At 65.8% G+C, this 23323-nt stretch overlaps 1 protein-coding gene across 3 annotated transcripts in view; it reads right to left on the reverse strand.

The window, feature by feature from the left end:
- Nucleotides 1-265: 265 nt before the first annotated feature.
- The window catches only part of OLFM1 (olfactomedin 1), a 34136-nt gene continuing 11078 nt past the window's right edge, over nucleotides 266-23323 (reverse strand). For 2 of the 3 annotated variants that reach the window (XM_070430325.1, XM_070430324.1), the window contains exons 2-6: nucleotides 16759-16908; nucleotides 11768-11923; nucleotides 9722-9941; nucleotides 3764-3870; nucleotides 266-1897 (exon numbers count right to left, since the gene is read on the reverse strand). In XM_070430325.1, the coding sequence (XP_070286426.1) occupies nucleotides 1223-1897; nucleotides 3764-3870; nucleotides 9722-9941; nucleotides 11768-11923; nucleotides 16759-16908 (1308 nt within the window). In that variant the 3' untranslated portion in view covers nucleotides 266-1222. Of the gene's footprint in view, nucleotides 1898-3763; nucleotides 3871-9721; nucleotides 9942-11767; nucleotides 11924-16758; nucleotides 16909-18723; nucleotides 18982-23323 lie in introns of those variants that run through there. The other variant, XM_070430323.1, reaches the window with a different exon arrangement.

Consider the following 23323-nt stretch of genomic DNA (forward strand, 5'->3'; position numbering starts at 1 on the left):
GGGAGCCTGGCGGGCGGGGGGTGGGTGAGGGAGGGGGTCCGGGGGGGAGCCTTGGTTCCCGCTCACCCACGGCGGGAGGGGAGCTCTGAGATGATCGCTCGGCTCCGGATTTTGGGGAGACGGGTGGTCAGAGACCCAAAGGGAACATGTCCACTGTCAACTCCCGGAAGGGGGGACCCCTCCCCCTTCTGAGGGGCCACGTGCGTCTGCGAGGACCCGGGAGACCATCGGTTACACCCCTCAGACACGAAAGGGCAGCCACACGAAGTCTCCGACTACGTTTATTGTTCCTTTGGAAACTGGAGAGCACAGAGTTCCCCTCTTTCTACTTAAAACGGTACGTCCCGCACTCGGCGCCCCGGAACACCCCCTCCCGCCGGACACGGAGTCTCCCCGCGAGCCCTCACCCCGGGGTCGCCGGGTCAGAGGTCGGACTGGACAAGAGCCGTCCCTCTGACCACCTCGCCGTGAACTTGGCTCTCTCTCTACAAGGGCGAACACTGAGGATTATTTTTCTTTGTAGCAACAAGAACCACCCACTTACGGGTCCAAACTACGGCATGGCATGACAACACCCACTTCAAACCACGCACAGGGACCACCTCAAGGAACAAGACACACTGCACAACACACTACGGCGGGCGCGCGGGCACCGCCACACGCGCCACGCGCCCGGCCGCCGCGGGCACGGACAGGGGCACAGGCTACGGGGGCCTCGCACGGGAATCTAAGACACGACACGTGGTCGAGGAGCAGCCGCCGGGACGGGGACACCCTAGAGGAGCCCGAGTCCAGCCTCCGGACGCCGAGCGCGACCGGGAGCCCGGGGGGCCACGCCGAGCCGCCCACCGGCACCGACCTCGACCTAAGGAGAGTCCATGCGATCCTAACGGCGGGCCGTCCTGGGCGAGAACTGGCCGCGGACAAGCCTCACTTCTCTAGTATGTCATGTGACCGAAAAGGGGGGCTGGAGGGGTGGGGGGCGAGGGGAGCCCTGGGCTGCAGTTCCAGCTGCAAAGTTGGGGGGGGCCTCTCCCCAAATCCGTCGCCCTCCGGCCGGAGCCGGAGGAACGCGGAGGCCGAGCCCGCGCGCGATGCCCCGCGCCACGCGGCGGCCGGGCGTCCCGAATCCGTGTGATCGGTATCGCGAGGGTCACTTTGGCAGCCGCTTTCGCGGGATCTCCACGCGGGCGGGGCCGTGGCCCGGCTCCGGGCGGGGGCCCTACAGCTCGTCGGAGCGGATGACGTGGAAGAGGGTGACGTTGTAGAGGACCTGGTGGCCGTTGTTCCAGGCGTAGAGCGCGCGGTCCTTGGGGTTGTAGTCCAGCATGGAGATGTGCGAGTACTTGTTCTGGAAGGGGATGTCGATGTACTCGTAGGTGGAGGCGTTGGTCTGGTAGGCGTAGTGCACCTTGGTGCCGCCCGAGTAGCCGTTGGTGACGTAGAGCGTGCCGCAGATGATGAAGGCCTCGCCGGCGCTGCGCTTGGGGTAGCTGGTGTTCCAGGTGTGCAGCACCTGCAGCGACACGGGGTCCAGCTTGCTGACCACGATGTTGCCGGCGTTCTGGTTGGTGGCGTAGACGGCCCAGAGCCCGCTCTCGTCCACCATCAGGTCGATGTCCGAGTGGCCGCCCCAGGCGTAGTGGTACATGTTGTTGTAGCCGGCGTAGTCCAGGCTGCGCTGCTTGAGGATGCTCTCGGTGCGCAGGTCGAAGCGGATGACGATGTGGCTCTGGAACTTGTTGAAGTAGATGGAGCCGTTGTAGACCACCTGGCCCGTGCCCGACCAGGGGTGCGGCAGCCGGTGCGACGTGAAGTTGTCCGTGGTCATGAAGTCCTGCAGCGACCGGTACTCGCGCACGAAGCGGTTGTTGTGGTAGCCGTCCATGTACCACACCTGCGGGCAGAGCAGACGGCGGTGAGCAGTGCCGGGAGCCGGCGGCTCTGCCCCAGGCAGCGACTCTCCCACGACAGGACTATTCTCCCCCAGACAGAGAAGCGTCCGCTTGGGGACCGGCCAGGAAGGGGGGGTGGAACCGACGGCCCGGGGCACCGAGTCCCCTGTGGGTGGCAGGGCCCCAGGCAGCCCGCTGTGGGTGCCTCCGGCTGTGGGTCTGCAGGGCCCCTGCTTGCTCACTGCTCTCTCCCTGGCCAAAGGCGCACAGTAGGTGCTCATACTTATTTGGGGAAGGAAGGAATCCATCCGTGTATGAAAGCCCAGCCCCGCGAGACAGTCTTGGAGAGGGCATGGCCGCCTGGGCCCTGGACGAGGACACGGCGCTGGGCCACCCGGGTCTCCGCGTTGACCCATTTCCAAGGTCGCCAGCAGAAGCAGACGCTAGACTCTAGAACAGCGGTTCTCAACCTGTGGGTCGAGACCCCTTTGGGGGTTGAACGACCCTTTCACAGGGGTCGCCTAAGACCATCGGAAAACACATATATAATTACATATTGTTTTTGTGATTAATCACTATGCTTTATGTTCAATTTGTCACAATGAAATTGGGGGTCACCACAACATGAGGAACTGTACTAAAGGGACACGGCATTAGGAAGGTTGAGAACTGCTGCTCTAGAAGGTTCCACAGTCAGAGCTACGGTCTCAGTGTGGGGGATCAGGATCCCTGGAGTGCACATGTCTCCTGGGGGGGGAGGGGCATAGCCTGGCAGGGGCCAGGGGGTGAGAGCCTGGCATCGGGGAGGGAGCTTCCGGGCCTCGGTGCCAACAAAGCCCATGGGCAGGTCCCTGCTGAGACCTGGTGCAGGAAACCAGCGCCCCACCCAGCATGCACCGGGCATCCAGCTGGCGCTTAATAAATGAGCCACGGAAGCATGGACGCCAGGCACGCCCAGCGACCCTGTTCCGCCCGCTCAGCACACGGGCAGTGTGGCCCCTGGAGCTTAGGTGGCCCCACCGGGGTCCCCCGCCCTCCCCTCGCCCCCAGCCTTTGGCCACACCCCTCCCACCACACCCTCCCTCCGAGGCAGCCTGCGCGGAGCTGATATTGATTTTGTGTGTGTTTTGAAAGCGAGTTATTGGTCTCCTGAGTGTGTGTGATCAGAACTGGACGGGAGGATGGAAACGACCAGACAGACAAAGGTGTCTTCCCGACCAATGGCCGGGCCTGGGGACATGGCGCTCCCTGTGGGAGGTGGAGGCCGTCCTGAGCTCCTGGCCCGCCCACTGCCGCCCGGCGCTCTCCTCCCCCCCGCCACCGCGAAGCCCCCCCGCCCCCCCCCCCCCAAGTCCTCCTTCCCTGCCCTTCACGGGCTGCCTTTCCTGGAGCGTGAGCAAGCCATCCAGCAGCAAGTGGCTGTCTAATGATCAAACGCGCCCGTCACCACCTGGACGGACGGCAGGCGAATCCACGCCCTCGCCACGCGTGCGGGGAGGCACACAGCGGGCTCAGAGCCCGATCCCGTGTCTGGGCAGAGCGCGTGCTCTCAGGGGGACAGCGAGGGGGTAGGCGCTGGGCGAGAGGCGCACTTGCAGCGCCAGCGTTGTTGGTTCCGCCCGGGTCCCGCCAGGGTGGCGGGCGCGGGTAGGAGGTGGGTCTCTTCCTCCCCACACCGCACCCTCAGGCCGCCCTCGGTCGGTGCCCCCCAGGCGCCACGCTCCGCGCGCACAGGCCCTGGCTGCTTTGCCGGGCGGTGGACCCACTAGCCGGCGTGAGAGCCAGACACTCGGGCAGGAGACCAGCGGGCCCCACGAGGACACCTGGTCCACACGACCCCGCACCAGGCCCGACGAAGGGGCACTCACCCTGTTGTCGCCCTCGGGGGCCAGAGGGTCGGTCATCCAGGACCCGAACCTGGAGCCGGACGTCTTGACGGTCACGGGGTCACTGATGCCCGTCAGCTTGCCGCAGGCTGCAAGAGAGCAGGCGCAGGTGAGCCGGCGGGGTCCCCGCGCTCCGGCCTGGGACCTCAGCTAGACAGTGGCTCCCGCCCTGGCTCTTCCTGCAGACACCGGCCTCCCCGGACCAAGAGCAGCTGAGGCGGGGGCAGTGGGGGGGAGGGGCAGCCCCAGCAGCGCCTCTGGGGGGCGGTCAGCAGCAAAGCTTGGTTTTCTCGGGGACATGGGGGCGGGGAGAAGGCGCTGCCCATCCGGCGCCTGTGGCAGGCGGCGGGCTCCACGCAGGACAGAAGCAGGTGGCTCTGCTCCAGCCCCTGCTCCGGCCCCTGCTCCGGCCCCGCCCGTCGGGCAGAACCAGACCTGGGCAGGGCCGCCGCCTTCCCTCGGGCCACCTGGAGGGCGGCGTGTCTCCTGCGGGAGGAGGAGCGGAGGCCGGAGGGCCGGGGCTCTGGGCACTGACCGGTCAGCATCGGACGGACCTTGGGCGGGACCTCGGCCTCCCCCGCTCAGATGGAGGCTGGAGGCGAGGTGGGCGTTCTCGGGGGCCCCAGCACAGCTTCGGCCAGAACCAGCACCTGACTCAGCCCTGCCCTCCCCACAGCCCGTGGCCTCCCAGGCTGCCTCTGGGGGCCCCCGCGCCATGCCCACCCCACCTGTCCCGCCGACACAGACCTGTGCGCACAGCCGTGGCAGTGGGCAGAGTGACCGCACCTCCGCCGGCCTCCAGGGCAGCACGTTTCTGAGCCCTGAGCTTCGGGGCAGTGGCCTCGCTGGGGGACAGGTGGCCTCTGTCCCGCCCTCCCTCCCTCCAGGCCTGGCCCAGGGACCAGGAGACCGACTCTGCCCTCCGCATCACACTCCGAGGTGAGGGGGCGGGTCAGCGCCCCGCTCAGCTAGAGGCCCGGCCTGACGCCGGCCCCCACACCGGTGCTCCAGCCGCTCCTCCATCTGGAATGCCACCCTCTCCCCGCCTGTCTTCCCTGGCTGGACCCAAACGGATGCCTCTTCCAGAGACCTCTCCCTCTGAGCCCCACCCCCGTCCTCCCCGACCACACACTTCCTGCGGCCACAGACACAGTGTGTGGGTCTCCTGGTCCCACGCAAGAAGCTTGTTGCCCTTTCTGTCTCCCCAAGACTCGGCTGGGAGTGGTCCAGAGCGAATGAGTGAATGAGTGAGTGGATGAATGAGCAAGTGAATGAGTAGATGAGTGAGCGAGTGGATGAATGAATGAGTGAATGACTGAGTGAATGAGTAGATGAGTGAGTGAGTGAATGAATGAATGAGTGAATGAGTAGATGAGTGAGTGAGTGAATGAGTAGATGAGTGAGCGAGTGTATGAATGAATGAGTGAATGAGTGAGTGAGTGAGTGAGTAGATGAGTGAGTGAGTGAATGAATGAATGAGTGAATGAGTAGATGAGTGAGTGAGTGAGTGAGTGAGTGACTCATTTCTCAGGCACTCAGAGGTAAAATTATCCATCCCTCAGGAAGTCTCGCCAGCCACGGCTTCGCCATCTGTCCCAGCAAGAGGGATGGGGGCGGCGTGTGGCGTAGGCAGTGTCCTGTGGCAGCGACGACACTGCCTTGGAGGACGGTGGGGTCACAGCGGGGAGGCGCTGGGAGCTTCTAGCCGATGCCCGACACAGCACACACCTGACTCCGGGGACATGCCTGACACGCAAGCGCCCGACATGGCAAGTGATCCGTGGAGGCCCCGCTACTCTAGTTACCCTTGTCTAGACCGGGGATGCGGAGAACATGGGGTTCACCTCAGCGAAGCCCAGGCCAGGGGCTGCTGGGCCGGTCACTGCGTCCTGCCCGCCCAGGACCTTCCGGCCTGTGGCTGCTCGGAAGGGGAGGGCCAGGTGTGACCCGCAGGGCAGGTGTGACCGCAGCAGGGCCAGCCCGCTCTGCCCCCTCCGAGGTCCCCTCCCCAGCCCACCCAGAGGAGCCCGGAAGCTGCCCGGGCCGCTCCGCACGGGGCTGCAGGCGGAGGCTCGGGGCCGGGCTGGAGGCGCCCGCCTGAGTCAGGAGCTGTTTTGTTTCTCGGTCCAGACGGGCTCTGCCAGGACCTCGGGAACCACAGGCTCTAACTCATGGCAGAGCCGCGGGGGGCGGGTGGCACGTCAGTTCACGAAGGTGTCCCTCTCTCATCACGAGCGCGTGCCAGGGCGCGTGCCAGAGGCGTGCGGAGGAGGGCGAGGGGCGGGAAGAGGAGGCTCGGGAAGCGCCCCCCGCAGGTGCCTCTCACGACCTGGACCTGGGCACCCAGCAGACTGCACCCAGCCCCCAGCCCCCAGAGCAGAGGGCGGGGAGGAAGGGTGGCCTCGGGACAGCTGTCAGCGCGGGCGCCACGCGGGGCTGCCTTCCTTCCCGCTCCCTCGGCAACCTCCGTGCCAGGAGCCCGGCTGCTGAGGGCGCCTGCTCCTGAGGCTAAAAGAGAGACTAGACCAAGCAGCCACGGCTTCAGCTCGGTCCCAAGTTCCTGAGCTGAAGGAACACCTGCCAGGCTGTCTGTCTCCATCTGTCCATCAGCTATCGGTCGGTTGTCTATCATCTGTCCTTCTGTCTATCTATCTGTCTATCTCTATCAATCATCTGCCATCTGTCTAGCTCTCATCTATCTACCTCTATTAATCACCTATCATCTATCTATCTATCTACCTGCCCACCTACCTACCTGCCCCCCTTCCCGGGCCGGTGAGGAGCGAGTGATGTAAATGACACCCATGGCCTCGCACCGTCACCCCAGGGCCCAGGGACCCCTCTGCCTTCTTCAGATGGAGAGAGGCTGACCCCCAAGCTGGTCACCACCTCGGGAGAGTCACACGGCTGTCGGCCACGCATCCTGCCTCCCCAGCCGGTCTCACAGTTGGCTCATCCCCGTCTGCCTGGTGCTGGCTCAGTGCAGACCCCGGACCCCATCTGCAGACCCCTAACCCCACCTGCAGGCCCCTAACCTCACCTGCAGACCCCGGACCCCACCTGCAGACCCCTAACCCCACCTGCAGGCCCCTAACCCCACCTGCAGGCCCCTAACCCCACCTGCAGACCCCGGGTCCCACCTGCAGGCCCCTAACCCCACCTGCAGACCCCCGGGTCCCACCTGCAGGCCCCTAACCCCACCTGCAGACCCCGGGTCCCACCTGCAGACCCCTAACCTCACCTGCAGACCCCGGACCCCACCTGCAGACCCCTAACCTCACCTGCAGACCCCGGACCCCACCTGCAGACCCCTAACCCCACCTGCAGGCCCCTAACCCCACCTGCAGACCCCAGGTCCCACCTGCAGACCCCTAACCTCACCTGCAGACCCCGGACCCCACCTGCAGACCCCTAACCTCACCTGCAGACCCCGGACCCCACCTGCAGACCCCTAACCCCACCTGCAGGCCCCTAACCCCACCTGCAGACCCCGGACCCCACCTGCAGACCCCGGACCCCACCTGCAGGCCCCTAACCCCACCTGCAGACCCCGGACCCCACCTGCAGACCCCTAACCCCACCTGCAGACCCCGGACCCCACCTGCAGGCCCCTAACCCCCACCTGCAGACCCCTAACCCCACCTGCAGACCCCGGACCCCACCTGCAGGCCCCTAACCCCACCTGCAGACCCCGGACCCCACCCTGCAGACCCCTAACCCCACCTGCAGACCCCGGGCCCCACCTGCAGGCCCCTAACCCCACCTGCAGGCCCCTAACCCCACCTGCAGACCCCGGGCCCCACCTGCAGATCCCTAACCCCACCTGCAGACCCCTAACCCCACCTGCAGACCCCTAACCCCACCTGCAGACCCCGGGCCCCACCTGCAGACCCCGGGCCCCACCTGCAGACCCCACTTCACAGTCTCTCTAAACATCAAGGTCTTTTGAAAAAAGAAACCAGAGGTGACATCAGGTGGCTGCCCTCCAGCGAGGAGAACGCCTCCAAGGGCCTCGTCATCCTCTCTCTACTCCCCAGCGAGCCCTTCAGCAGCCTGAGGGGGACCACGTGACAGCCCTGAGCGCTGACGCCATCGGCTGAGCTCAGGCAGCTTGTGAACCAGGCAGGGCCGGGCGGGCAGCCTGCTCCTCTGGGCGGGGCGCCCCCTCCAAAGGCCTCGCTTCTCACCAGGCGTAACGTTTTGCTCTGAATTTCCCTTTTGCTCCGTGACCCGTTCACTGAAAAGCGTGGAGGTTTTATCTTGGGACAAAAATAACAAATACCCTTCCCCCCACATGCTCTGGACATCAGAGGCCAAGAGGGACCCCCGGGGGAGGGTCTGGAGAGAGAGAGGCGGCAGTGAGCTCGGGTCATTCCGGGCAGAAACCCCAAGACCACGTCCCGCGGAAATAATCAGAGCCCAGCGTCACTGCATTTCAGGCATCGCCCGCGCTCTTGGGGTGCCAGAATGGAGCAGCGGGTCCGGCCGTCCACCCAGACCCCTCCTGGGACTGTCCCAGGTCACTCAGCCCGACACACCAGGACCTGGGTGCCGGGAAGCATGTCGCTGAAAACACGCAGCAGCACACGCTCCTGTGGCAGCCAGCGTGTACACATGGCACGCGTTCCCTCTCCACGCCAGCCTCGCAGGCTTCTCTCCAGAGCGGGGGCTAGCATGTGTGCCTCCACGGGGTGCGGGGGGCAGCTTTGGACTCGGGAACCTGTTCAAAGAATGGCCGGCTGACGCGGTTTCCCCGCCCTCCGCACCTTTCGGTCGCTCACGGACAACAGCGCTGGCGCCGACTCTTTGGGGATGTCTTACATTGTGTGTGGGGTGGGGGGCGGGGGTGGGGTGTGAATAAAAAGGGAGCTAAGTTCATCAGGTAAAACCAAAGGATAAAGCAAACGTACCCCGAGTTACCCTAAAAAGCACACTACAGAATGAGCAACCTTTGTTTAAACCCGGTGACGAGAAGGGCCGGCCAACCTTTGGGAAGAAGGTCTAAGTGGAACTGGGAGGTAGGGGGGCTCGGGCACCGACGTGTAAACGCAGGCCCTGCCGGTGAGGCTCGGTGAGCCTCGGTGCTGGAGCGGCGGTCCTCACGCCGCAGGGTCCCAGGTTCAGTTCCCAGTCAAGGGCACGTACCTGGGTTGCAGGTCGATCCCAGGCCCCGATCGGGGGGAGTGTGGGAGGCAACTGATTGGTGTGTCTCTCTCTCCTCCCTCCCTCCCTCCCTTCCACTATCTCTCTCTCTCAAAAAAAATCAATGGGAAAAATATCCTCGGGCGAGTATTAAAAAAAAAAGAAAGACTTATAAAAGCAATTAACAGGAAGGTTGCTAAGGCGAGTGGGTGTCCAATCACGAATAAGAACTCACGCTGCCCCCACGCGAACGGAGCGAGGAGCTGGCAGCTGTGGGAGCGGCTCCCCGCTCGCCTGAATGGCCACCCTCCGCCGGGGGCTGAATTTGGGGCTGAATTTGCTCCTCGGGGCCGGGCGCGGTGCCCGAGGCGCCTCCTCGGCCGGGTCCCCTCCTCGGCCGGGTCCCCACCCTGGAGGGACTCGGAGGTGGAGTTTCCAGCCACTCGCGTCCTGGGAACTCGCCCCCACACACCCGCACGCGCGTGCGCACGCACACTCTTCCGATGGTTCGCAACAACTAACACCCTCCTATTTCTTCCAGGTGTGCAACTCAGCGGGGTCTGCGCCCGGCCCCGCCCGGGGTGGGACGGCGCTCACGCGGGGGCAGCCTCCAGGTGGCCCTGCCCGGGAGGGAGCCCTGCGCAGCCCGCCGCTCCGGAAGCCGGGCGGGCGCTGTCCACTTCAGCACCGCGCCCGGAGCCAGCGCGGGGCCGGGCCGCGGGGGGCGGGGCCGGGCCGCGGGGGGCGGGGCCGGGCCCCGCCCCGCCCCGCGCCCGCCCCGCAGGGTGCTGGGCCTACCTAGCTTTTGCATGCACGCACGGAGCCTCTCTTCAAGATTGGACACTCTGCTCTGCAGCTCATCGTAGTCATAGGCGCCAATTTCCTCTTGCAGCTCGTTAAGCACTGACGTCAGATTCTGGACCTCCTCCTTAAACTGCAAAACCAATTTGGCATCGGCCTTGTACTCTTCCAACACGGGTATCAAAGGCCTAAGTTCATCCATTTTCGCTTTTATCGCCTGCAAGGTTAAAATAAGCCGGGTTCAGTGCGATGCGTGCAAAAACTCGTCACACCCTGCCTGGGCCTGGCCGCTCCCGCCTCTCACAGGCTGACTTATCCTCGGGCCCCAGCGTGAGGAGAGCGTATGAAACAGTCTTCAGAACACCATCATCTTTGGGAAAGGTCTTTATTGTCAGGTAGAATGCAACATCTTAAGGTTACATGCTTTAGGTCACATACACACAGTTTCCTTTTGTTTGTTTTTTTTCTTTTTCAAAAAAATGCATTGACAAGGGTTCAAAGGGTTCGTGAGATGCATCTACAGTCGCATGCAAAAAAGAGGGTCGCGGTTGGATTCCTTAGTGAAATGGCGCTAAGTGTCGGGGAAGGAGGGTGAAAATGCAGGGGTGCAAAAAGCAGTCTGGCCCTCGGTCATGGGTACATGGCTACATGCCTCTTCAGTCACTGCGGCTCTGAAAAAACGCTTTTAAGTTAGCCCTGCAAGCAAGAAAACGAAATACCGTTGAAGAGCTACCTCACCGGCCTGCCTCACACACACAGCCATTCCGCAGACAAATCGCTTCACGGGCACTTAGAAAAAAACCACACTTCGGTGCTAGGGCTCGTCCGAGCAGCCGGCCTTACCAGGGACGTAAATCCCTCACCGCCCTGCGCTGGCACGTTTAATGCAATTAAAGCCGGCGGAGGGCAAGGGCTGCTAGTCTCCCCCGGCGCCACAGCGCCCCATCCGATCCAGGGCCTGGGGGAGACGGCGCTAGCAGAGAGGAGCGGCACTAGCAGAGAGGAGCTAGCCCTGGCTGCGGGACCGTCCCCCTGAGAGGACTCTGCCTTATCCCTCCCCCCTCGCGCCCCTGAGAAGGGAGTGCTGGCCTTTGACGGAGAGACACAAACTCTTTATGGTCAGGCAGGTCAAAATCCCTTCCCGGATAATTCTCGATGACGCGGCAGAAGCGAGGACGATGGAACGCCCGCCTGCCCCGGACCGCTCCTTCTCCTCCAGCCTGCGCTCTTTTATGCATGATGTGAGATAGATCGGTAACGTCATCGGCTCGCCATTTCGTCTAGAGAACGGGTGGCTTTTAAAGGCGAGTCCGTTCCTGCTTCGTGCAGAGCTCATCAAAGGGAGACGCGGGCGTGGAGGGGACAGGTCGACCGCGTCAGCAATTTCCAGTTGTGCAGGGCGGTGTTATCGACCCGCTCATTTACATCCGGGCCAGAGTTCTAATTAGCATGCATGTCTACCTTAATTAAGGTGCATAGCGCTCCTCAATTCAGGAGTTCTGAAGCTGTGTTCGCTCTGGGTGTGTGAATATCTATGTGTCTGTATATATACATATTCATACGTATGTATATATAATTTCAGGTCACACTCCGGCCTTCCGGTCCAGAGTCACCCGGAGAGCAGGAACACTTACCACAAAGTGAGAAAGATGTTGGTGTCTCTCTCTTTCTTCCCTGTGACCCTACAGTGGCCGCGCCACAGCTACCTGAGGTCAGACGGGGAAATGGCCCTGCGTGCTCCCTGCCCGGACACGGCTCTGACCCAGGAAGCCAGTCCTCGGCTGAGGGGCTTGACCCGCAGCAGCTGCGGAGCTGGCACTTGGCCGGAGCTCGGACCCGGGACCCCTGGCCTCTGATGCTAGAGGTGCTGGGAACCGCGGCCCAGCCCGGCCTCCCTCTCAGGGCGCGTGCAGGCAGCTGCCTCTGTATCTGAGGACAGCAGAGAGCAAACCTGGCTCGGCTCCCCCGCCCCCCAATCGCTAGCTCTAGAGGGAGAGGGGAGCCCTGAGGGCAGCAAACCCTGCCTGGGAGGAGGACACGCACCTTGAACTGCCTGGCCAGGTGTTGCTTGTGGCTCTCCTCCACCTGCTTGAATTTGGACTCCAGGCCTTTCATCTGGGTCTCCATCTTCTCCACGTACTGCAGGTCCCGCTGAGTCCGCCGGTCCAGCACCTCTATCGACTGGGACATGTTCTGCACCTGCCAAAGAGGCCAAGGTCAAGGAGGGCGCCGCGGCAGGCGCAGCCAACCTCACGCGCAGGGACCTTCCCACACGGCCCAGCGCCGGGAGCCGGGAGCCGGGAGCCGGGAGCGGCCGGTGCATTATTCACTCGCTCATCACCAGCATCGGGGATGGTGAGGACGGAGCGCTTCCCAATACACAGCGAATGGGTCTGGTAACACCCCCTGCCTCCTCCCAGAGCTCCGCCCTCGCGGGCCACAGCTCCCCTTCTTTTGGGGGCGTGGTCCCTCCTCTCTTTATTCTGCAGGATGAACCCAGTCAGTCAGACATAAACATCCACGAAGAGGAACAGCATTGAGGGGCTCCCCCAGCCCGGGTACAGCTTCTCGTGCCCCTAATCTCACCGGGTGCCTCCCCGAGAAGGGGGGCCGAGCGCGGGCGGATCGGAGGCACAGGGACTCCCAGTCTGATCCGGCGTCGGGCCCTCCTCCCCACCTCGTGGGCCATCCATCACCCAACGACATCCCAGGTCGACACTGCTCTGCAAACATGTACACTGGGCCTGCGTCGGGAGTCAATCACTCGCAAGTGACGGATGGCTGCTCCGCACCCTCCAGGCACGTGGGGATGGAGGCCCGCCTCCAGGCGGAACTTTAATATCCCACAGGGTGGCAGGGAGCTCAACAGGAACGCGTTTGGGCGCAGCCACCTGCCAGCGCTTTTTGTTTCCAGGAAACTGGCTGGCGATTCTGTGCAAATGCGTTTGGGGCGGTGGCTCGAGCTCAGGCTTGTCGCAGTGGCGCGGGCGTGTGGGCTCGGAGTCCAATCGTGAGGGAGGGAGGCACCTCCGAGTTTCTGCTGGTTTAGAATATTGCCTCCCTGCCCCCCTCCCCCCCTATAGGATCAAAATCATTCAGGTCTGAGGCTCAGCTTTGCCTCAGCGAGAGGAGACGGCAGCATGGCTTCCACTTCTTCCTGCCTCCCCCCCACACCCCCAAATAAAATAGAAGAGGCCAGCAAAGGCCTCTCAGCAAGAGAAACCGGCATTGTTCATCTCGGCATTTTAAAATGCCGGGGATTTTAGGACATTATTTGAAAGCAGCACACACAGATTCTGCGAGAAATTCGGCTCGTCGAGTACAACACGTGGGTGGCTCCGGTGCTCTCGGGCCCTCTCCTGAGACGCTGTGTGACCTGGAATATATGTGCTCTAGCACCCGAAGTCTCCCCGTCCCCTCCCCTGTCCTGCTCTGTCACTCTGAATGACTGCAGCACCTCTTTTGAGAGAAGTTGCCATGCTCGGTTTCCTTCGCCCTTCAAGGCCCCGCCCAACGGCACCTCCTCCAGGCAGGCCCCCCTGATGAGCTAAGCCAGAAGTGGCTGCACACGACTTGGAAACAACCTCACCCTGCTGGCACAATGCCTGCCCAGGAGTAACCTGCACAGCTGTCTCAGCCACCCTGCTGGACGGGGAGACTCGTGGAGGGAGGGGGACTGGCTCCCTTCACACCTGTCACCTCAGCACGGGACTCAGCCACCTCGTGCACAGGGGCGCCCCCTGCAGGCATGTGGCTGGGAGGAAGGGACACAATGGCGGTTCCATCAAGACCCCGCCCCACCGGGGCTAGGATTCCTGACTGCGGGCTGCAGGCGACACCTACCACTTGCTGCGGCACAGGCTTGGGGCTCAGCGTCTAACGGGGCTCAGCGACGTTAGGAAACGTGCCTGCCCTCACACCGCAGCGGTCAGCCACATCCAAGGCCTGGCCTGACTCCCACGCCCACACTTTCAAACCCAGGGCCGCGCATGTCTTCAAAGAGCGCAGAGCCGGGGCCGCCCGCCCTCTGCCCGCCCCCCACCCGCCGAGGGTCTCCGTGGGCCTCAGCCCTGACCCCAGGCGCCTCCCAAGGACTCCAGGCTCATGGAAACCAGAGCTGAGGGCGAGGGACCAGCTCGCCATGGGGCGCCCGTAGGGGATTGTAGGGTGGAGCCTTCGTGCGGAAGTGGAAGTGGATGGGATGCGCCCAGAGACAGGGCACAGGGGCCACAGCGCTGGGCCCACCCCGGCTCCGCCCAGTGCCCTGGCCTCGCCCTGCCCCCGCCCCTCCATAAGGAAAGAGGAGGGGAGACTGGAGCAACCCAGCTGGAGGAGGAGGAGGAGGAGGAGGAGGAGGAGGAGGGGGAGGAGGAGGAGGAGGGGGAGGAGGAGGAGGAGGGGGAGGGGGAGGAGGAGGAGGAGGAGGGGGAGGAGGAGGAGAAGGGAAAGCAGGAGGAGGAGGAGGAGAAGGAGGAGGGGGGAGGGGGAGGAGTGGGAGGAGCAGCGGGAGGAGGGGGAGGAGGAAGAGGAGGGGGAGGTGAGGAGGGAAGGACGGGGAGGAAGAGGTTGGGAAGGGGAGGAGGAAGAGGAGGAGGAGGAGGGGGAGGGGGAGGGAGAGGAGGAGGAGGAGGAGGAGGAGGAGGAGGGGGAGGGGGAGGAGTGGGAGGAGCAGCGGGAGGAGGGGGAGGAGGAAGAGGAGGGGGAGGTGAGGAGGGAAGGACGGGGAGGAAGAGGTTGGGAAGGGGAGGAGGAAGAGGAGGAGGAGGGGGAGGAGGAGGGGGAAGAGGAGCGGGGAGGAGGAGGAGGAGGAGGAGGAGAAGGGGGAGGAGGGGGAGGGGGAGGAGGAGGGGGAGGGGGAGGGGGAGGGGGAGAAGGGGGAGGAGAAGGGGGAGGGGGAGGGGGAGGAGGGGGAGGGGGAGGGGGAGGGGAAGCAGAGGCCCTGCCCCTTCTGCCGGCAGAAGGCACAGAGCAGCCAGGCCCTTGGCGAAGGGCTGTGCCCTGGAGAGCAGTGCCCCGGGTACACCGAGGGCGGCACACGGCTAAGCAGTGACGCCCTGGCTCAGCGGCAGAAAGAAGAGCCGCAGTGCCAGGGCTCCCGGAACTTTCTGGAACCCTGACTGGCTTCCTGTCAGGAGCAGGAGGTGGGGGTCTCAGCGCGGGCCCTGCCCCCACCGTGGAAGCCCCAGGCTCCACCCCCTCCCGTTCTGAACGATTAAGGCTCGTGGGGCTCTGGTCTAGCTTGTGTGAATACATGTTGGCGGAGGCTGCTAAGGCTTTGACTTTCTTTTTCAGTGACTTCCTCGGTGGGAAAAGAACACAGCTCTGCCCTCCAAGGGCGCAGCCCCAGGGGCCGGCTGCTGCCCGGCTCTGCCCGCCCCGCCGCCCGCCTCCTGCCCAGGAATCACGGTCCCTCCCACGCCCTGCTGGGGGCCCGACGGCACAGCTGGGAAGCGGGTCCAAGCGAGGGACCCCCAGCTCCACCTGCAGCTGAGCGAGGGTCTCGGTGAGCGTGGCTCAGGCCCAGCAATGCTGCTCGGCCTCCTGCAGGTGCCCGGCCGCTCGTGGGGGCGGAGGGGGGGGCAGTCCGAGGACGGCGCCCTCCAGCACCCCCTCCCCAAGGCTCCTCTCTGCCCCCAACTGAGGGAAAGCCGCGGCTTCACACTGTATGTGTGTGTGTGTGTGTGTGTATCTGTGTGTGCGTGAGGTCTGTGCAGTGTGTGTGGTGTGTGTGTGTATCTGTGTGTATGCGAGGTGTGTGCAGTGTGTGCAGTGTGTGTGTATCTGTGTGTGTGAGGTCTGTGCAGTGTGTGTGTTTGTCTGTGTGTGTGTGAGGTCTGTGCAGTGTGTGTATCTGTGTGTATGTGAGGTGTGTGCAATATGTGTGTGTATTTGTGCGTGTGAGGTATGTGCAGTGTATCTATGTGTGTGTCTGTATCTCTGTGTGTGAGGTGTGCGCAGTGTGTGTGTATGTATCTGTGTATATGTGAAGTGTGTGCAGTGTATCTATGTGTGTGTCTGTATCTGTGTGTGAGGTCTGTGCAGTGTGTGTGTGTGTATCTGTGTGTATGTGAGGTGTGTGCAGTGTGTGTGTGTATCTGTGTGTGTGTGAGGTCTGTGCAGTGTGTGTGTGTGTCTGTGTGTGTGTGAGGTCTGTGCAGTGTGTGTATCTGTGTGTATGTGAGGTGTGTGCAATATGTGTGTGTATTTGTGCGTGTGAGGTATGTGCAGTGTATCTATGTGTGTGTCTGTATCTGTGTGTGAGGTCTGTGCAGTGTGTGTGTGTATCTGTGTGTATGTGAGGTCTGTGCAGTGTGTGTGTGTATCTGTGTGTATGTGAGGTGTGTGCAGTGTGTGTGGTGTGACCCGCTCTCTCAGGGTGGGTAGGGTCCCCTCGCCTGGGGGGAGGGTGATGAGTGGAACAGAAGGCCCCCATTTCTCCTTCCCTCCATAATCCCATGAACCCCGACCCCCGGGCTCTCCGGGAACCCAGGGGTCTGGAGGGTGTGCCAGGAGCCGAGTTGGCTGTGCCGCCTGCAGCAGCCGCCCCTGTGGGATAGAAGCTGCCAGGCCCGGTGGGTGAGAGGACCAGGGGTGAGAGGGGGGGATGCCCCCTCGGTGGGCAATGCCCGGCCTGCCACGTGCCAGGTCCAACCACTCAGAGGAGGGAAAATCCCCGTGGGCAAACCCGCGTGGCCTGCACCCTGGGTCCCGGGACGCTGGCTGCCGGGGACAGAGCCTCAGGCCGCAGGTGAAGGCGTCCCGGGGGAGGCGGCATGTGGGGAGCCCAGTGGCTTCTCAGTGGAGCCTGCGGTGACGGGGAGGGTCTGTCAGCTCCTCCTGGGCCGCCGGGGAGGCCCCATCTACTCACTCACTCATCATTCATTCACAAATATTCCCAATAGGAGGAGTGAGTCGTGGAGCTGGGACGGACCCTGCGGGCTGGCCACGCCTCGGCGGCGGCGGCGGTGTGGGCACACGCACACACGCACACACGCACACACACAGGTGCACACACACGCCCCGCACAGACTCACCTTCTCCAGCAGCTGCCGCAGCTGTTTCGTACGGGCGTCCCGAGAGCACATGGTCTGCTGGGGGGCGACCACTGTGCAGATACACCTGCCCTCGCTGTCCTGGGCGGAGCTGTACACCTGCCAGCTCTCCTCAGGGTTGGTGGGCAACACCTGGGCGGGGGGGGGGGGGGGGGGAGGGGGAGGAGAGACAATGAGCCATCAGGTGGGACACGGGGAGGACTGTCCACGCCAACCCCGGGGCAAAGCAGACAGAAATGGTCTGAAGACGTTCTGATGGCGGGGGGTTGAGGTGGGGGGGAGGGGACGGTCCCCAAGAACAAAGGGTCTCCCGTCAGGGTCCCCGGGACTGGACGGGAGTCCAACAGGCACGGCTGTTTACAGTTTTTTAAATTCAAGGGATAGTGGAGTTTTGGCGTCTGACCAAATTGATCCATTAGGCAGAGGGAGGGGCAGCCGGGGCCAGAGCTGGAGGGGAGGGAGGCGGGAGGCCACTGGTGGACCCAGTGGGCACGTAACTGAGAAATACGATCCGATCCGATCCCCTCCCCTGAGGGCGAGCCGGGGAGCTGGCGCCCGCTTGCTCGCAGCCGCAGCTGCTCCCGGCTCCGGGAGCCGGAGAGGAAGCACCCACCGTCAGACCATTAATAGCTGCGACCCAACCGCTATCAGCCAGGGTGCGAGGACCCAGCCCTCGCCCTCCCCGCCCGCCCGGCGCAGGCTGCCCTAGAAACGCCAGGCCCCCACGCGCGCGGCTGCTCCCACTCTCTGTGTGGCGGATGTCACCGAGTCCCTGTGACAGGCCTCACACCCAATCTCAGTCCCGAGGTCAGGTGTGCCGAGGGCCACCGGCAGCCAGAGCTGGGGACGGCAGGTGTCACCTTGCAGCTGGCTCAGGTGGTCGGACGGCCAGGTGCGCAGGGCGGGGGCACACTCCCCGGCCCCTCCTCGGCCCCCACAGCCTGCCCGGCAGCCGCAGGTCACCGCTATTTTTAGCTCGGGGTGGGGTGGGGAGAAGTTGGTGCTGAGAAAGGAGAGTGCGGGCACATTTAATTCCATTCACTTCCAGACCCAGCAGCTAGAAGCAGAGGGGAGCGGCGTGAGCAGGAAGCACTGCAGGGGTGCCTGAACCCGCAGGTGCCCGGGGACTCAGAGGGGGTCCCCAAGCCTCCTCCCCCAGCTCAGCGCCCTTGACAGCAAAAAGGGGAGTTCAGGAGCCTCGTGCCCTTCACCTCTCCTTCCAGCTGCCTGAACCGCCCGGGCACCCCTTCCCTGGGCACCTGCCCATTCACGGGGTTCCAGCTCAGCCTCCCTCCAGCCGCTGGGCCACCCTCCGGTCAGCCCTGCCCAAAGCCGGGCCCCCTCCCCCGCCTTGAGCAGGGAGGCGGGGGGGAGGGCGCGCGGGAGGCAGGGGGTGAGCCGGCAGCTGGTGGCACCCAGGGGACTAGCCCCCGCCCCTCCCCACACTTGGGGCCTTCCAGCGGGGATGGGAGGACAGAGCCTTGGGGCTTTGGGGGCGCAGGCGGGAGGGCACGGCTCCGGCCAAGGCCTGGCCGGGCAGGACCGGCTGCTACAAAGTAGGGAGGGCTCCGTGCGAGTCGGTGGACCCAGCGCGCCGGCGGAGCGGCGGTCGCCAGCCTCACCTGCTGAGTGACCTTGGACGAGTCCCCAGGCCCCCGCCTCGTCCTAACCTCACCACGAGCGACCTGCTCCGCGCTGACCCTGGACGCCACCCCGAGTCCCCCAGCGCCCCCCGAGCGGGACGGGCAGAGCCGGGCAGCGTGGCCGGAGGGGCGGTGGCGGGAGCGGCCGGGCTGGGGCGCGGGGCGCGGGGCGCGGGTCCCCGCCGCAGCGCCGAGGGGCCGCCCCCTGACCTGCCTGCGCCCGAGCGCCCGGCCGCTCCCGCGTGGCGCCGCCCAGCCGGGTGGGGGGTCGGAGGGCAGGGAGGGCCCGGAGGGCGGCACTTACGCCGGTGCTGCGGTCCAGCGTGCCGCCGCCGGCCGCCGAAAGCCGGGTGGTGTTGAGGCCCACGAGCGAGGGCAGCGTCTGGGACATCCAGTTGGTGATCATGGCCATGGTGCTCAGCACAACCCCGATCTTGAGCAGCGGCACCGACATCGCGCCCGAGTCGCCTCCTGCGCCCGCGCCGCGCCGGCGCCGGCCCCGCGCCCCGGGCAGCCTTCAGGCGGCGGGCACCGCGGCGGGCAGGGGCGACCGGCCGCGTCCCCGCGCCCCCTCGGCCCGCCGCCGCCCGCCCGCCGCCGCCGCCGCCGCCCCGCGCGCCCCGGCCATGGTGCGCCGCCTCCGGGCGCAGGGACAGTGGCCGCCGGCGGCCTCCGCGCGCCCCGCGCTGTCCCGGTGCCGGTGCCGCCGCCGCGCCCTCCGCGCCCCGCCGCCGCCGGGAACGGCCGCCCGCTCTGGCTCTGCGCGCCGGGCAGACTGCGCGGGGGCCGCGGCCGGGAGGCGGGGACAAGGCCGGGCGGCGGCGACGCGCTCAGCCCAGGAAATGGGTGGATTCTTCCTCCCGGTGGCTCCCCGCCGCCCCCTGGCGCCGGCTGCGAGGCCTGCAAACCTCAGGCGCCGGGAGCCGGGACGGGGTGACTGGCCGGGGAGACACCACCGCGCCCAGGTCAATGGGGCAGAGGCCCGAGCGGCACGGATGGGCCCTCCCGCACCCCCAGGCGGCCGGGGACCCTTCAGAGACCCCACACCCAGGGCCTGCTCCACCCCTGCTAGTGCCAGGGCGGCCCTTGGGAGAAGGGGTGCTCCTGGCCGCAGCCGGTCGGCACCCAGCGCTGTGGGCTCCGGGGCGCGGGCTGAGGGGTGTGCACACGGAGCGGGAGCTGGGTGCATCCCAACGGGGGCGCTCAAGGGGCCCCACCGACGAGCAGGGTGAGGCGGGGCCTGGGGTCTGTGGTTAGGGCGGGGCTGGAGCCACAGTCCCGTGCCCGAGCTGGGGCAGGGCAGGCTGGCACCAGTCCCCGCTCCGGCGGCCTCAGCGCGAGGCCACGGGAGTCTCCGGGGCTCGCTGGCCGGATCCACACCCTCACGGGCTCATTCCGCCTCACCCGGGAGGGCAGGCTCCCTCCAGCCTGCACCGAGCTCCCCGCCATTGGGTGGCCCCCCTCCCCTCCCCCTCCCCCATCGCTCCCTGCACTCCCGCTGGGTGGACAGTGACCTCCTTCCTGATGGGCTGGGAGGCAGGGGTGGCCTTCCCCACGCCCACCTGAGCGGGACCCCCTCTCCGCTGCGCCCCGTCTGCGAGGGAATTCAGTACAGCAGGAGGGTCCCGGCCCAGTGCTGGGTGGGAGACCCGCGGAGGAAGGGGTCTCTGGTTTGTTTTTCTAACACCCGGGATCCGTGGCCGCTGAGGCCTAAAAGCCACAGATTCCAACTGTTGGGGAAGGGCGCCACCTCCCAGTGAGAGCGGGTACTGCAGGTCCTGCGGTCGTGGGTGCCAGGGTGCCAGGTGCCCAGGGTGCCAGGGTGCCCAGGCCGCATTGGCCGCCACCCGCCTCCATCCAGCACAGGGGACGCAGGCCCAGGCCACAGCAGCCAGGGCAGCGACCACGGACGTGCTGGGACCGTCCAGCCGCACCACCCCAGGCGTCCGTCTCGGCAGCCACGGGTGTTTACTAAGCGACACCCACCCCAGATTCCAGCGCTTCCCACGGCCCAACGGCGCCAACAAACACTCCTCGCAAGCAGCCAGGTGCCCGAGAACCAGGAGGACCGTCAGCGGTGCCCGCGCCCTGGCTCGGGGCAGCCTGGGCTCCAGCCCTGCCGAGGTAATTAGCCCTTCCGAGCCTCAGTTTCCCCATCTCTAAAATGGGTCTAAGAACAGTGCCCGTCCTCTCGGGGTGTTGTGAGGGTGGAGCTGGGGCAGGAGAAGGCGTGGCGCCCAGGGAGGGGTCTGTCGTTGGCAGCCCTGCTGTGCACGGACCGAGTGCGCCCAGAGAGGACCCGCGGCGAGTGGCATGCGCAGAGGGCAGAGGGCATTATGCCCCGGGCCCTCCCCGCTCGCTTCAGAGCTGCTTCGTCTGAAGACTGCGGGGCTGGAGGCCTACACCTGGAGGGGGTGATGTCGGGCCTGGCAACATGCCCAGGAGCATGCTGGGAAGGCAACACCTAGGATGGCAGATGCGGGGGAACCCCCTGGTCTGGGAGAGAGTCTGGTTTGATTTCATGTCAGCAGCGTCCCGGGAGGACGGAGTGGGAATGAGATTTGCAGAGGGCACCTCGGCCGCTGCGCGCTTCCCGGGGGAAGGAGGGTGGCCGTGGAGAGAGGCTGGAGGCCGGGGACCTCCCACCCTCTGGGGCCCGGAGATCCCGACCCCCGACCCCTCTCCTGAGCGTGAGGTCGAGTGGGGGAGCCAGGAAGGGCTTGGCGCCCCTCAGGGCCGGCCAAGAAGCAGCTTTTCAAAAATGCAGCTTGAGGGGCTCCCACAGGCTCCTCAAATGTAGCCGAGCCTGGGAACGCCTCTGCTCCCTGGGACTAAGCCACCGACCGGGAGGTCACAGGACTGGAGGGCGGTGGGAGGAAGAGCGGACTCCCCCTGGCCCCGTCTCTGCTCATCACTCGTCTGTGGTTCAGAGCCCAACGGACCCACCGTGCCCGCTCTCCACCCAGATGCAGCGTGTGGACGGGACCGGGTGTGCGGGCGATGGCGGCACCTGCTGCCCCAACTGCACCTGTGCCCTCCAGCCTGCACCCCAGCTGCCAGCACCCCCAGCCCGCACCCCAGCTGCCCGCACCCCCGCCTGCACCCCCAGCCCACACCCCAGCTGCCCGCACTCCCGCCTGCACCCCAGCTGCCCGCACCCCCCGCCTGCACCCGAGCTGCCCGCACCCCTGCTGCCCACACCCCCCAGCTGCCTGCACCCCCAGCCTGCACCCCAGCTGCCCTCACCCCCAGCCCACACCCCAGCTGCCTGCACCCCCCGCCTGCACCCCAGCTGCCCGCACCCCCAGCTGCCCGCACCCCCAGCCCGCACCCCAGCTGCCTGCACCCCCAGCCTGCACCCCAGCTGCCTGCACCCCCCGCCTGCACCTGAGCTGCCCGCACCCCAGCTGCCCGCACCCCCAGCCCGCACCCCAGCTGCCCTCACCCCCAGCCCACACCCCAGCTGCCTGCACCCCCCGCCTGCACCCCAGCTGCCCGCACCCCCAGCTGCCCGCACCCCCAGCCCGCACCCCCAGCTGCCTGCACCCCCAGCCTGCACCCCAGCTGCCTGCACCCCCCGCCTGCACCCGAGCTGCCCGCACCCCAGCTGCCCGCACCCCCAGCCCGCACCCCAGCTGCCCTCACCCCCAGCCCACACCCCAGCTGCCTGCACCCCCCGCCTGCACCCCAGCTGCCCGCACCCCACGCCTGCACCCCAGCTGCCCGCACCCCCCACCTGCACCCCAGCTGCCCGCACCAGCTGGGAGGCTTGAGGGAGTCACTCGCTCATCTCATGCCCAGGCAGAGCCCTCCCCGGGCGGCCATCTGAGGCGCCGCTTGTAATGCACTTGGAAGGGTCATCTCGAAGCTGCACTCGTCTAATTTGATGGAGAGGCTACGAGCATTCCACGTGCAAGCGCTGGGCGCTGAAGGGTGAAGCGTTTGCATGAAAGGACAGGCCGAGAGGGAGGAGTCTAAACCCAATTTGCTGGCGGCTTCCCTGGAGGCTGCTCCGATCTGCAGCTCTGATCCCATCGCCGCAGGATGGAGCAGGCACGGTGCCCAGACACCCCGTCAGCGCCCGGCGTCCCTCTGCCCTACGGATGCGGGGTCGGGGCTCGGCCGGCCCCTCACAGTGAGGCTCAGAGGATGGCGACCTGTCCAAGGTCACGTGGCCACGGCTGTTCCCAGGGCCACCTCCGCCCTTCCGACGCCGTGGCGTCCGGGCCAGCTCGGCGGCTGTAACAGAGCCGGGGGGTGGGGCGGGGGCGGTGGCCCACCGGTGTCCGTGCTGCAGCTCTGGAGGCTGCGAGGCCGAGATCAAGATGCCGCACGCCACGCAGGGGCCCCTCCGGGTCCTGTCCTCACACGGAGGGCGGCCGCGGCCCTGACCACTCAGCGGCAGACGCTCCCACGGGCCCCTCTGCTGAGACCGCCTTTGGGGCAAGGATCGAAACATGACTGGGGGGCACACGAGATTCACCGGAGACCTCACGGCACCCGCCACCCACAGACACGTTTCTGCCAGAGCCTCCCAGGCCTCGTGGGAAGGCTGAGTGGCCCTCCCTCCGCGCATGGTCTGGCTCCGGCCTGGGGGCTGGGCCACCAGACATGACCCGCTGGACGGCCACGCCTGCGTCCTCGGCCAGCCCTTCCCAGTCTGGACCTCGGCGGGCTCCGGGCTTGGCACCGACTCACTGGCACACACTGCCCCTGCTGGGAAGGAAGCCCGGGAGCAGGGAGAGGGCTGGTCTGGGGCCGGGCACTGGGGAGGCGCCTACAGGTGTCCTGGACCCTCTCCGGCACCACGAGGATCAGCAGAGACGGTCCAAACCGAACGTCCCTTTCATTCGGCTCCTCTGTGCCTCTGAGTCTACGGGCGGATGGGGAGAGGCGGGGGTGGC

Source organism: Myotis yumanensis, unplaced genomic scaffold (genome assembly GCF_028538775.1).
Source record: "Myotis yumanensis isolate MYYU_CA2020_CCGP unplaced genomic scaffold, mMyoYum1.0.hap1 SCAF_12, whole genome shotgun sequence".
Taxonomy (NCBI): Eukaryota; Metazoa; Chordata; class Mammalia; order Chiroptera; family Vespertilionidae; genus Myotis; species Myotis yumanensis.